General features: G+C 38.1%; 1 protein-coding gene across 1 annotated transcript; it reads left to right on the forward strand.

The window, feature by feature from the left end:
- Positions 1–37: 37 nt before the first annotated feature.
- Positions 38–4,889, forward strand: LOC309488500 (uncharacterized protein). The gene is made up of 9 exons (XM_082156773.1): positions 38–78; positions 320–760; positions 872–957; positions 1,057–1,127; positions 1,279–1,403; positions 1,681–1,790; positions 1,876–2,065; positions 2,467–2,555; positions 3,170–4,889. Exons 1-9 carry the CDS (start codon positions 69–71, stop codon positions 3,308–3,310), a joined length of 1,263 nt encoding a protein of 420 aa, XP_082012899.1. The 5' UTR covers positions 38–68; the 3' UTR covers positions 3,311–4,889.
- Positions 4,890–14,548: the final 9,659 nt, after the last annotated feature.

A 14,548-nucleotide genomic window follows, 5' to 3' on the forward strand; every position in this document is an offset into this window, starting at 1 on the left:
TCCACAACAAATTGTAAAGTCTTTGGTACCCCCCTTTGCCTTTCTGTTTGGACAAGAACGTAGCAAGAATGAAACAAGGTAAATCATTTTATGATTTTATGTATTAAATATGTATGTGTATTACATAACCCAATGTAAAATGCATACAATTCTACATGTATTCATTCGAACGACATTTTGGCGGGAATTGTGTAGCGACGAGAAGGAACTGTGACATCATAGAGGCTTCGACGCAACAGAAGAGGGATTTGTTTGAGCAGCTTATTTAAGCGTTTCAATAGATTTCAGTCGCACTTTTTTGCTTATTAAAATTTATTAGACGCAATAAAGATGTTTCCGTCAAGGACTTCAAATGTACCAATTTTGGATGGAGGAAACTACATGTATAGAACAATGTACACGAGCCACTTTAAATCTGACAACACCGCCATGAAGAAAAGAGATGTCCTTCAGCCCGTCTCAAAACTTGTACAGCGTGGAGACCAGAACTACCAGGGAAAGGACCAGACAAAGACAGCGCTGCCCTTCCCATCGCATCCACTAATGCCTGTCATCCCGCCAATGTTAACCGGCTTCACGATGCAGAGATCCAACTTTAAAATGCATTCTGAGAGCAGGCGTGGAGACCTCGAGACTACTCAAGCAGACTTCAAGCCCTTCAAGACTGCAGCCCAAAATATTCGTCCCACCACCGCAGTCAGATTCCCGGGGAATAAACGTCTGTCATCAGACCTCAGGGCAAAGGAAACAGTGAACACAGGTACCCACTGCACACCAAAGTCCCTTTCTTTTGTGCATAACGTTACTCTCACAGTCCATTGACTTGTGTATTTTATGAGTGGATATAAGATGCTTTCTTTTTATCAATAAGGTTTCGGGTCAAGTCTGAAAGAGGACAAAATGGATGAATTCAGATCCAACTGTCCTACTCTTCCTCGTCTTCAGTTCGCACAGAAGGTAGGCCTAATTCTTCTATATCATTTGCTGTCGTTTCAGAGACAACCAATAATGTTGCAGTTCAATAACATCTTTCTTCTTTCTATGTCTTTCGTTCAGACCCAACCAGAAAAGAAAATGGAAAAACAAACAACATATTCCAGTGGTTTCAGTCAATCAGGTGCTTACAGGTAAGTTACTGATAACCTTCCTGCTTAAACACAAAACACGTATAAAACCTAACAGGAAAGCTTTGTGAATAACATTTGATCGCACATACTTTCCAGTTGAGAACAGTGTACGTGTGATAGGAAATCTAAAAAACGATTTTTTTTTTAACAGCACTGCTAAGTTCAGGGAATGTCAGCCTTCCAAGGTAAATCAATCCGCGTCCAACATCCTCCGGGAAATTGCTGATGAAAAATGGACAACAACCTCATCTGAGGAATTTCGTCCACACAAATGTGGTATGTACAACAATTGCCATATTATGTATTTATGCCGTATAATGTTCTTCAACTATTTAAACTATAAACAATCTAAAGCATTACCTTAATATTTTAATTAAATGTAATATTTGAATGAATTGTAAAAGCACAGCATGATCCAGCAGATGGTGCCATTTCAAATATTCCTGACTAACTTTTGTGAATTTCATGTAGACTTAATCATCAACAAAAACATATTATGTTTATGATACATCAAGTGTATAAATTTTTTTAAACTTATGTTTGTTTTCACCAGGCCCTATTCACCTTAAGCGCAGAAACTGGAACACCCATGTGTTCCAAGGAGAGAAAGATGTGGGCAACCAGGAGAGACTGTCAACCACAAACCAGTGCTTCTTCCCAAAGGTGTGGCCTGTTGCATCTTGCCTCATGCTTGAAGATCTAAATACAAAGTGTGTCTTTCCTAACTGAGCAGTGTTTGCTTTATCAGATAGACCGCAATCAGTTCCCAAAGCATGTGGACGGATCTGCTATCTGGAATTTGAGCGATGTAAAATTCGGGCGGCCTGAACTGGCTGGATGTTTCTACAGCACGACATCACAGGAGCAGTTCCCACCAAAAGAAGTGGACCGTCCCAAGCCAGCCATCTACCCACCCAGCAATATGATGCGTGAGCAAGGTACTTTTGGGTTACTAACCTGCATTTTAACATTGAATAGTCACCTAAAATGACCTGCTCACATTAGATATTGACAAATATTGTCAGGTTGATTCAGCCTTATATATATATATATATATATATATATATATATATATATATATATATATATATACATATTTATATGTATGTGTGTGTGTATGTATGTATGTATTTATTTTTTTTTTTTAATGGATTAGAAGAAGTTAAAATTTAAATATTACTACATCAAGAATATTTTAGGTTACCTACCAAAATAAAATATTAAATAATATTCATTAAAAAATTCAAATATACTCCAAAAATAACATACATTTTTCAATGATCTCTGTAATATAATATTTATTAATATCAAATATTTCTCTGATCTTCTTATTTTTTAGAGCCAGAACGGATGCTTTCAACTTCGCATACAGATTTTGTCCCCCTGAACTCTAGAAGACAGGAACTGAGCCCTAGCCATCTTCAGCGGGTAAAATATTGACATTTCACAGCAGATAAACTCCAGCTCACTGCTTTCACATTTATTCTGCAGTCCATGAAAAGCAAACATAGACATTGGTCTGTTTTTACACTGTCTTGAGCTGTGAGATGGGCCTTGGCTCTCCTGGTAGTGCTAACGTTTGGTTAAAACCATGGGATGATAAGTAATTTACTTAAAAGTCTCCATAAAACTGAAACTGTTTTCCCAGTTTTGGGGGGTTGTACAGTATAATAGTTGTTCAGTTACCTTGCCAACAACCTTAAGGGCCAGGACACACCAAGCTGACAGTCACAATTGTAAGGGAGCACTGCTTTGTTTACGGTTCATATATTCGCATTCCTAGTTCACGTTCCCTTTTTTTTGAACGACGAATACAGACTACTGTCGTCTTCTGTTGTGGATGGTTATTATCTCTCACACAGGCGCAGAATGTACATGCTAGTTGGCCATCGGCTGTAGTTTTTGCAGAATGTTTAAGCTTAACTTTTTTGCCCAGATGCAGCCGACATGCTAGTTCGTCTCTGCTAGTTCTTTGACGTAGGTTTAGTATATGTTTACTAAGTTTTAGAGCTGATCTTGACCTTGTACTACTCTCTTTCTAGGTTAAATACAGTCATATCAGGCCCGAGCACAGCAAACATGACTTCAGGACAACCCACAACGATGTTTTTGTGCCCAAGCCCTACTGCAAGGCATCCCTGGACAACCCACCCCTACAACACATCAGCCATATGGCATTTTAAGTTGACATAACACTCTAGTTGTTTCAAAGTGTCTTTCATCTGTTTAACACACAGCGGTGTGAAAAAGTGTTTGCCCCCTTGGTAAATATGATAAAATATGGCTGTAAAAAATAAATCTGCATTTTTAATCCTTTTGATATTTTATTTTAAAAATGTGCAAAAATCTAACCTTTCATTGAAGTAAAATAATTGAAAGTGGGGGGAAAATCACATTATGAAATAAATGTTTTTCTCCAAAACACGTTGGGTACAATTGTTTGCCCCCTTTTATTAAATATTTTTGCAACCTCCTTTTTCCAAGATAACAGCTCTGAGTTTTCTCCTATAATGCCTGATGAGTTTGGAGAACACCTGACAAGAGATCAGAGACCATTCCTCCATACAGAATCTCTCCATCCTGTTCTCCGTTATAAGATTTCTAGCACAGGCTGTCAGGTTTAGATTTTTTATCTGTTGGTATTTGATCAAATCCGTGATGCCATGTATCTGAACAAGATGTCCAGGACCTCTGGCAGAAAATTAGGCCCACAGCATTAAAGATACAGCAGAGTATTTCATTTTACACATGGGGTACTTTTTCATCCCTGTGTGCACCAAAACCCATCTTAAGTGTTTGCTGCCAAAAAAGCGAATGTTTTTGTTTCATCTGACCATAGAACCCGTCCCATTTGAAGTTCCAGTAGTGTCAGTTACTTTTCAAATGTTCTATGGTCAGATGAAACAAAAACATTAGCTTTTTGGCAGCAAACACTTAAGATGGGTTTTGGTGCACACAGGGATGAAAAAGTACCCCATGTGTAAAATGAAATACTCTGCTGTATCTTTAATGCTGTGGGCCTAATTTTCTGCCAGAGGTCCTGGACATCTTGTTCAGATACATGGCATCACGGATTCGATCAAATACCAACAGATATAAAATCTAAACCTGACAGCCTGTGCTAGAAATCTTATAACGGAGAACAGGATGGAGAGATTCTGTATGGAGGAATGGTCTCTGATCTCTTGTCAGGTGTTCTCCAAACTCATCAGGCATTATAGGAGAAAACTCAGAGCTGTTATCTTGGAAAAAGGAGGTTGCAAAAATATTTAATAAAAGGGGGCAAACAATTGTTCCCAACGTGTTTTGGAGAAAAACATTTATTTCATAATGTGATTTTCCCCCCACTTTCAATTATTTTACTTCAATGAAAGGTTAGATTTTTGCACATTTTTAAAATAAAATATCAAAAGGATTAAAAATGCAGATTTATTTTTTACAGCCATATTTGATCATATTTACCAAGGGGACAAACACTTTTTCACACCGCTGTAAAAGAAGATATTTTGAAGAATGTCAGTAACCAAACAGTTGATGGGCCCGATTGACTTCCATAGTTACTGGGTGAGTACTTTCATTTTTGTGTGAACTATCCCAATCCCAACTATCCCTAAATTTGTATAATTTTTTTTAGTGATAAAATATTTTTATGAGCTGTATATGTTATGTAGCCCTGTCCCTTTTCAGCGCTGTGCTCGTTGTCTTTTGACTTATTGAACAGAGGCATGGAGTTGAACTGCAGATGAGACTGGTGAGTATGCAGTGGAGAATCAGAACAGAATGATGAGCAGTTGATTTTGACATTCTAGGTATTATCAACTGGCCGGAATTTTGAGATCGCAATAGACGTGAAGGACTATAATGCGTTAAGAGCTCGCTCGAGTACTGCGGAGCTAAACCATTTAGTGCTTTGTAAGTAATCAGCAATATTTAAAAATGTTTACGATGTTTAATAGGGAGCCAGTGCAGTGTTGACAGAACCGGGCTAATATGGTCATACTTCCTGGTTCTGGTAAGAACTCGAGCTGCTGCGTTTTGGACCAGCTGTAATTTTGTTATTAAGCATGCAGGGCAACAACCACCCATAATAGCATTACAATAATCTAGCCTTGATGTCATGAACGCATGGACTAATTGTTCCGCATTTGTCAATGAGAGCATATGACGTAATTTAGATATATTTTTAAGATGGAAAAATGCGGTTTTACAGATACTAGACACGTGACTTTCAAATGAAAGATTGGTATCAAAGAGCACACCCAGGTTCCTAACCGACGATGAAGACTTGACAGAGCAGCCATCAAGTGTTAGACAGTATTCTAGATCAGTGGTTCTCAACTCCAGTCCTCGGGACCCACTGCTCTGCACATTTTGTATGTCTCCCTTATTTAACACACCTGAACCAGATCATCAGCTCGTCAGGAGAGACTCCATGAACTGATTTGAGTGTGTCAGATAAGAGAGACATACAAAATGTGCAGAGCAGCGGGTCCCGAGGACTGGAGTTGAGAACCACTGTTCTAGATTATTACGTGAGGACGTTTTTTGTCCAATAATTAGAATCTCTGTTGTTTCAGAATTAAGTAGTAGGAAATTACTAGTCATCCAGTTTTTTATATCAGCTATGCATTCCGTTAATTTTGGGAATTGGTAAGTTTCGTCAGGCTGTGAAGAAATATAGAGCTGAGTATCATCAGCTTAACAGTGAAAACGAATTCCATGCTTCCTAATGATATCAAAAAATACAAAAATGGTGTGCACATCCCAAACACCCAGATTGGGCGCAGGTGCAGAACAACTAAATAATAGACAAAATAAAGAAGTGTGAAGTCCGCACACTGAAAATTACTGCTCCAAAAGAGTTTATTTTAGCAACGTTTCGACCCTCAGGTCTTCATCAGGCTCAATGTTAATGTAATACTGAAGACAACTTTAAATAGACATAGGGTGATCACCTTAATCAGGCACACCCAAGAAATCATGTGACAAATACAAGTCATGTGACAAATACAAGTCATGTATGTCATGTGACAAATACAGCACAAATCCAAGTAAAAAAAAAAAAAAAACCCCAACACACTATAAAAATGGCTTAATATCAAAATCCTCATTCAACCCTAAAGGTGACAAAGTATTTAAGGTATAAATCCAAAAACACTCCCTCTGTAAGAATTTCTTCTCATAATCTCCTCCTCTTGAGGGTTTTGTTACCTTTTCTATACCAATGTACTGCAAAGCGCTGACATTATGGCCTACTTGTCTAAAATGAGACGCTATAGGACTGCGCATATCTCCAGTTCGAATGTTACTGCGATGCTCACTAATACGCGTGCGTAATTGTCTGAATGTTTTACCCACGTATGCAAGACCACAAGGACAACGAATTAGATAGATAACATGAGTGGAAGCACATGTAATGGTACCACGTATCGGAATATCACGACCAGTCTGTGGATGACTAAACGATTTACATTTGTGTGTAAAAGCACACTGAGCACACTTACCACACCGATAATTACCTGGAGAAAGAGTTGGAATACCTTGTTTTTTACTTGACGGATATTCAGATTTTACAAGCAAGTCACGAAGATTGTTTTGACTTTTAAAGACTAATTTCGGACCATTTTTAAAGACACCTGATAATTTAGGATCACTTGAAATCATATGCCAATGTTTATTTAGGATTCTACGAAAATCCGCACCCAATGCGGAGTACTTCGTCGTGCAAATGGGAGCATTAAGAATTTGCGTTTTATTACGTTTTGTTCGCAAACACTGCATTTGAGATGTCTCGTTGAATTTCTTTTTGCCATTTTCGATCCATTCTATACGGTAACCACGATTCAAGAATCTTTTAGTTAAATCATTAGATTGATGAGTGTAAGATTCATCCGTGCTACAAACTCTACGCATACGCTTAAATTGACTGATAGGTAGACTCTTAACTAGAGGGCTAGGATGGAAACTATCGCCTCTTAAAATGGTATTGCGATCCGTTGATTTTCGGTACAGATCGGTATGGAGTTTCCCGTCACATATATATACTCGAACATCAAGAAAACTAATGCTTACTGGATCACATTCCATAGTGAAATTCACATGCTCAGTCCTTGAATTAAGGTAATTCAAAAATGTCAACATCTCTGCAGGTGTGGCCTTAGTAATCATAAAAATATCATCAATATACCGTTTGTAAAGCAAGATCTTAGGGAAAAAAGAATTTGACTCATTTAAAATAAAGTCCTTTTCAAAAACTCCCATGTACAAGCAAGCATAATTAGGGGCCATTTTACTACCCATTGCAAAAAAACCTTTTTTCGCTTTCAGGGCGATTTTTATTTACAAGTTAAAGGTACTGCAATGGGTAGTAAAATGGCCCCTAATTATGCTTGCTTGTACATGGGAGTTTTTGAAAAGGACTTTATTTTAAATGAGTCAAATTCTTTTTTCCCTAAGATCTTGCTTTACAAACGGTATATTGATGATATTTTTATGATTACTAAGGCCACACCTGCAGAGATGTTGACATTTTTGAATTACCTTAATTCAAGGACTGAGCATGTGAATTTCACTATGGAATGTGATCCAGTAAGCATTCGTTTTCTTGATGTTCGAGTATATATATGTGACGGGAAACTCCATACCGATCTGTACCGAAAATCAACGGATCGCAATACCATTTTAAGAGGCGATAGTTTCCATCCTAGCCCTCTAGTTAAGAGTCTACCTATCAGTCAATTTAAGCGTATGCGTAGAGTTTGTAGCACGGATGAATCTTACACTCATCAATCTAATGATTTAACTAAAAGATTCTTGAATCGTGGTTACCGTATAGAATGGATCGAAAATGGCAAAAAGAAATTCAACGAGACATCTCAAATGCAGTGTTTGCGAACAAAACGTAATAAAACGCAAGTTCTTAATGCCCCCATTTGCACGACGAAGTACTCCGCATTGGGTGTGGATTTTCGTAGAATCCTAAATAAACATTGGCATATGATTTCAAGTGATCCTAAATTATCAGGTGTCTTTAAAAATGGTCCGAAATTAGTCTTTAAACGTCAAAACAATCTTCGTGACTTGCTTGTAAAATCTGAATATCCGTCAAGTAAAAAAACAAGGTATTCCAACTCTTTCTCCAGGTAATTATCGGTGTGGTAAGTGTGCTCAGTGTGCTTTTACACACAAATGTAAATCATTTAGTCATCCACGGACTGGTCGTGATATTCCGATACGTGGTACCATTACATGTGCTTCCACTCATGTTATCTATCTAATTCGTTGTCCTTGTGGTCTTGCATACGTGGGTAAAACATTCAGACAATTACGCACGCGTATTAGTGAGCATCGCAGTAACATTCGAACTGGAGATATGCGCAGTCCTATAGCGTCTCATTTTAGACAAGTAGGCCATAATTTCAGCGCTTTGCAGTACATTGGTATAGAAAAGGTAACAAAACCCTCAAGAGGAGGAGATTATGAGAAGAAATTCTTACAGAGGGAGTGTTTTTGGATTTATACCTTAAATACTTTGTCACCTTTAGGGTTGAATGAGGATTTTGATATTAAGCCATTTTTATAGTGTGTTGTGTTTTTTTTTTTTACTTGGATTTGTGCTGTATTTGTCACATGACATACATGACTTGTATTTGTCACATGACTTGTATTTGTCACATGATTTCTTGGGTGTGCCTGATTAAGGTGATCACCTGTGTCTATTTAAAGTTGTCTTCAGTATTACATTAACATTGAGCCTGATGAAGACCTGAGGGTCGAAACGTTGCTAAAATAAACTCTTTTGGAGCAGTAATTTTCAGTGTGCGGACTTCACACTTCTTTATTTTGTCCTAATGATATCTCCCAAGGGTAGCATGTACAGAGTGAAAAGCAATGGTCCTAGTACTGAGCCTTGTGGTACGCAATACTGAACTTGTGATCGATGAGACATCTCTTCATTTACTGCTACAAACTGATAACGGTCAGATAAGTATGATTTAATCCATGCTAATGCAATTGCACTAATGCCAACATCATTTTCGAGTCTATTTAAAAGAATGTTGTGGTCAATAGTATCAAATGCAGCACTAAGATCGAGTAACACTAATAGCGAGATACAACCACGATCGGATGATAAGAGCAAATCATTTGTAACTCTAATGAGAGCAGTCTCAGTACTATGGTACGGTCTAAATCCTGACTGAAAATCCTGGCAGATATCATTTCTTTCTAAAAAGGAACATAGTTGTGAGGATACTGCCTTAGGTAGATTCAAGATCGGCCTGTAATTGACTAATTCTGTACGATCAAGTTGCCGTTTTTTAACAAGCGGTTTAATCATAGCCAGCTTAAACGTTTTTGGTACGTATCCTATTGACAAAGATGAATTAATGATATTAAGAAGAGGATCTATGACCTCTGGAAGCATCTCTTTCAGTAGCTTAGTCGGTATAGGGTCTAACATACATGTTGTCGATTTAGATGATTTAACGAGTTTAACGAATTCTTCCTCTTCTATAGCAATGAATGAATCAAATTTTTCCTTAGGGACACTACAGTGCACTGCCTGATGCGATACTGTAGTAGACGGTTGCATAGTTATAATTTTCTCCCTGATATTATCAATCTTATAAGTCAAAAAGTTCATAAAGTCATTACTGCTGTGCTGCTTGGAAACTTCTGGGCTTGAAGCTTTATTTTTCGTTAGTTTAGCAACTGTTTCAAATAAATACCTAGGGTTTTGTTAATCTTCTAATAAGGTTGAAAAATAAGCAGATCTAGCAGCTTTTAAGGTCTCTCGGTATGCAATCGAGCTCTCTCTCCATGAAATGTGAAATTCCTCTAGTTTTGTTTTCTTCCAGTTGCGCTCCATTTCTGGCTGCTCTCTTAAGGGCCAGAGTGTGCTCGTTGTACCACGGCGTTGGACTATTTTCTTTAATCTTCTTTAAAGGGATACTCCACTTTTTTGGAAATAGGCTCATTTTACAACTCCCCCAGAGTTAAACAGTTGAGTTTTACCGTTTTCGAATCCATTCAGCCGATCTCCGGGTCTGGGGGTCCCACTTTTAGCATAGCTTAGCACAATGAATTGAACCGGACAAGACCGTTAGCATCTCTCTCAAAAAAATGAACAAAGAGTTTTGATATTTTTCCTATTTAAAACTTGACTCTTCTGTAGTTACATCGTGTACTAAGACCGACGGAAAATGAAAAGTTGCGATTTTCTAGGCTGATATGGCTAGGAACTATACTCTCATTCCTGCGTAATAATCAAGAAACTTTGCTGCAGTACCATGGGTGAAGCAGGCGTAATGATATGACGCAGCGCATGCTGCCTGATAATAGGCTACTGAGCTGGGGACTATTATCAGGTGCTGCGTCATATCATTACGCCTGCTTCACCCATGGTACTGCAGCAAAGTTTCTTGATTATTACGCAGGAATGAGAGTATAGTTCATTTTTTTGAGAGAGATGCTAACGGTCTTGTCCAGTTCAATTCATTATGCTAAGCTATGCTAAAAGTGGGACCCCCAGACCCGGAGATCGGCTGAATGGATTCGAAAATGGTAAAACTCAACTGTTTAACTCTGGGGGAGTTGTAAAATGAGCCTATTTCCAAAAAAAGTGGAGTATCCCTTTAAGCGCAACGGAGCAACTGTGTCTAAAGTGCTGGAAAAGAGGATAGTTAAAAGTTTCTGTTGCAATATCTAGTTCTTCTAAGCTATCTGGGATGCTAAGATGATGAAACTGATCAGGAAGATTATTAATAAAGCAATCTTTAGTGGCAGAAGTGATAGGTCTAACGTATTTGTAACACGGAGTCGGCTTTGCAGCCTTGGCTAAATGAAGTTTACACAAGACTAGATAATGATCTGAGATGTCATCGCTCTGCTGCAGAATTTCAATGGCATCAACATTGATTCCGTGTGATAATATTAGATCTAGGGTATAATTACGACAATGAGTAGGTCCTGACATCCAATAGTCCATGAGCCAGGGGGGTTGATCGGTATCATCGGGGGGGCAAATGCTATCGCTGTTTTTTGGCAAGCTATACACCCCTAGTACTAGAAAAATCATGATAGCAGTGCAGGGGTGGTAGCGAAATCACTTTTTTCAGCTCATGAAGTTACTAACCCCCTAAAATAAATTCCGTTTTTGAAATCTGGTGTATATCTGGTTTAGGCTCATGCTAGGGATATTGTCAATATTCTATAATATGGTGCCTGGTATTGTTGGAAATGGGACCTTTTAGGCTTTCATTTAAGCCCAGTACTGAATCTGTCTGACAAACACAGAGGTCACATGACTTCTTTAAACCAGAAATAACACACATTTTTTCACAATTTCCGCCTAAAATTTATGCTTTCTTTTATTCCTGTGGCATGAAAGAACACCAGGGACACAAAACTCAACAACTTCAATACTCAAGACCACAGACCACGGACGGCGCACTGCGTGGAACTGTTGGTTCAGTTGACTGGTTATAACAACACTACCAACTATGCCATCTTCAATCAACTTCCATTGAAGCTGCACAGACTTCAGAAACACAGACACAGACATTAACGCTCTATACATATTGACTCAAGAGTCAAAATTTGAGTGTTAGAATGTCAGAAAGTAGCTCATGCACGGAATGTTGATGGATTTTGACAGTTTGACAAGGTTTTGTCAGTTTTGTGAAAAGATTGTAGGTTCAGTTGACTGGTTATAACAACACTACCAACTATGCCATCTTCAAGTATATCTTCCATTGAGTTCCAGGGGTATTAAATGTAAGTACAAAATACTTTTTCTCTTGTGAATTGGTGGGGAATAGTAGCAGTAGCTAATGTAAGCTTAGTGTTTTTAGCAGGCTAGCTATCTAGCAGGCTAGCTAGCTTGCAGGTTAAACAGTGTAACAGTAACTGCTACAGAGCAGTCAGGGCTCTCAAGTGTCACGTGACAGTCATTCATATCGGTCTTTTGTCACGCCCTCGCCACACATTGTATTTCTCACGCGGAAAAACTATTTATAATATATTTAATATGCCACAGCGCCCAAAATGTCTCTGGCCGCGCCAGTCTCATTATGGAACCGGCAGGAATCAATCGCTGTAAAAATAGAGAGATGAGCAGAGCAACTGAACCAACAATCTTTTCACAAAACTGACAAAACCTTGTCAAACTGTCAAAATCCATCAACATTCCGTGCATGAGCATATTTGGGTCCAATATGGACTTCTGTATGGCTGACGTAACATCAGAAAGAGTCAACGAGTATTTATGGAAAGGTCAAGTTTCAAGTACTCCTTGGCCAGAAAAAAATTCAGTACGTCAAATATGGACTTTTGTCAGGATGATATAACATCCGAATATATCAATCTGAATGTATAGTGTAATTCTTTTAGGGCTCTTTGGCCAGTAATATGTTCAGTAGGTCAAAAGGGGACCTCTGAATAGCTGATTTATCATCAGAAAGAGTCTATAACTTTATTTCGTTTAAAAACTTTTGAGGACCCTTTGACCAGAAATAAGTTCAAAACGTCAAATATGGATATCTACATGGCTTATGTAGCATTAGAAGGAGTCTATGAGTATGTATAGAAAGCCCAAGATCGAGGACTCTTTTGCCATAAATATATTCCTTGGGTCAAATAAGGCTGATTTGACATCAGAAGGAGTCGATAACTTCATATAGTTTGAAAAATGTTCAGGACACTTTGACAAGAAATAAGTTCAAAAGGTCAGATATGGACATCTATATGGCTTATGAAGCATCAGAAGGAGTCTATGAGTATGTATAGAAAGCCCAAGATCAAGGACTCTTTGGCTAGAAATATGTATCTTGGGTCAAGAAAAAAATTCAGTGTGCACCACCACATTGCACACCAGAGCGAACTCCTTCCCATGTTCATTAAAGAGATAACATGTTGCATTGCATTGCACAAACGATCTAACGTTGTGCATTGAAAAATAACATATAGGCTATGCACTTCTTGCATTGCATTGCACACCAGAACTAAATCAATCACGTTCATTAAAGAGATAACATGTGTTGTTGCAATGCATTGCACAAACGATCTAACGTTGTGCATTGAAAAATAACATCAGTAATGCACTTTTTGCATTGCATTGCATTGCACGCCAGAACTAACTCCTTCCCATGTTCATTAAAGAGATAACAGGTTGCATTGCATTGCACAAACGATCTAACGTTGAGCACTGAAGAATAACATATAGGTTATGCACATGCATTGCATTGCACACTAGAACTAACTCCGCATGTTCATTAAAGAGATAACATGTTGCATTGCATTGCACAAACGATCTAACGTTGAGCACTGAAGAATAACATACAGGCTATGCACTTCTTGCATTGCACACCAGAACTAAATCAATCCCATGTTCATTGAAGAGATAACATGTGTTGTTGCAATGCATTGCACAAAAGATCTAATGTTGTGCATTGAAAAATAACATTGGTTATGCACTTTTTGCATTGCATTGCATTGCACACTGGAACTAACTCCTTCCCATGTTCATTAAAGAGATAACATGTTGCATTGCATTGCACAAACGATCTAACATTGAGCACTGAAGAATAACATATAGGTTATGCACTTCTTGCATTGCATTGCACACTATAACTAAGTCAATCCAATGTTCATTAAAGAGATAACATGGGTTGTTGTAATGCATTGCATAAACGATCTAACATTGTGCATTGAAAAATAACATAGGTTATGCGCTTTTTGCATTGCATTGCATTGCACACCAGAACTAACTCCTTCCCATGTTCATTAAAGAGATAACAATGTTGCATTGCATTGCACAAACAATCTAACGTTGTGCATTGAAAAAGGTTATTTTTCAATGCACAACGTTAGATCGTTTGTGCAATGCATTGCAACAACACATGTTATCTCTTTAATGAACATGTGATTGATTTAGTTCTGGTGTGCAATGCAATGCAAGAAGTGCATAGCCTATATGTTATTTTTCAATGCACAACGTTAGATCGTTTGTGCAATGCAATGCAACATGTTATCTCTTTAAAGAACATGCGGAGTTAGTTCTAGTGTGCAATGCAATGCAAGTGCATAACCTATATGTTATTCTTCAGTGCTCAACGTTAGATCGTTTGTGCAATGCAATGCAACCTGTTATCTCTTTAATGAACATGGGAAGGAGTTAGTTCTGGCGTGCAATGCAATGCAATGCAAAAAGTGCATAACTGATGTTATTTTTCAATGCACAACGTTAGATCGTTTGTGCAATGCATTGCAACAACACATGTTATCTCTTTAATGAACTTGTGATTGATTTAGTTCTGGTGTGCAATGCAATGCAAGAAGTGCATAGCCTATATGTTATTTTTCAATGCACAACGTTAGATCGTTTGTGCAATGCAATGCAACATGTTATCTCTTTAAAGAAC

Source organism: Leuciscus leuciscus (genome assembly GCF_965113295.1).
Source record: "Leuciscus leuciscus genome assembly, chromosome: 23".
NCBI lineage: Eukaryota > Metazoa > Chordata > Actinopteri > Cypriniformes > Leuciscidae > Leuciscus > Leuciscus leuciscus.

What these genes read in the sequence shown, in the direction of transcription:
- LOC309488500 (XM_082156773.1), top strand. An exon ending in AAAGGAAACAGTGAACACAG is followed by an intron (nt 761 to 871) that starts GTACCCACTGCA and finishes TTTATCAATAAG; the next exon opens with GTTTCGGGTCAAGTCTGAAA. An exon ending in ATTTCGTCCACACAAATGTG is followed by an intron (nt 1,404 to 1,680) that starts GTATGTACAACA and finishes TGTTTTCACCAG; the next exon opens with GCCCTATTCACCTTAAGCGC.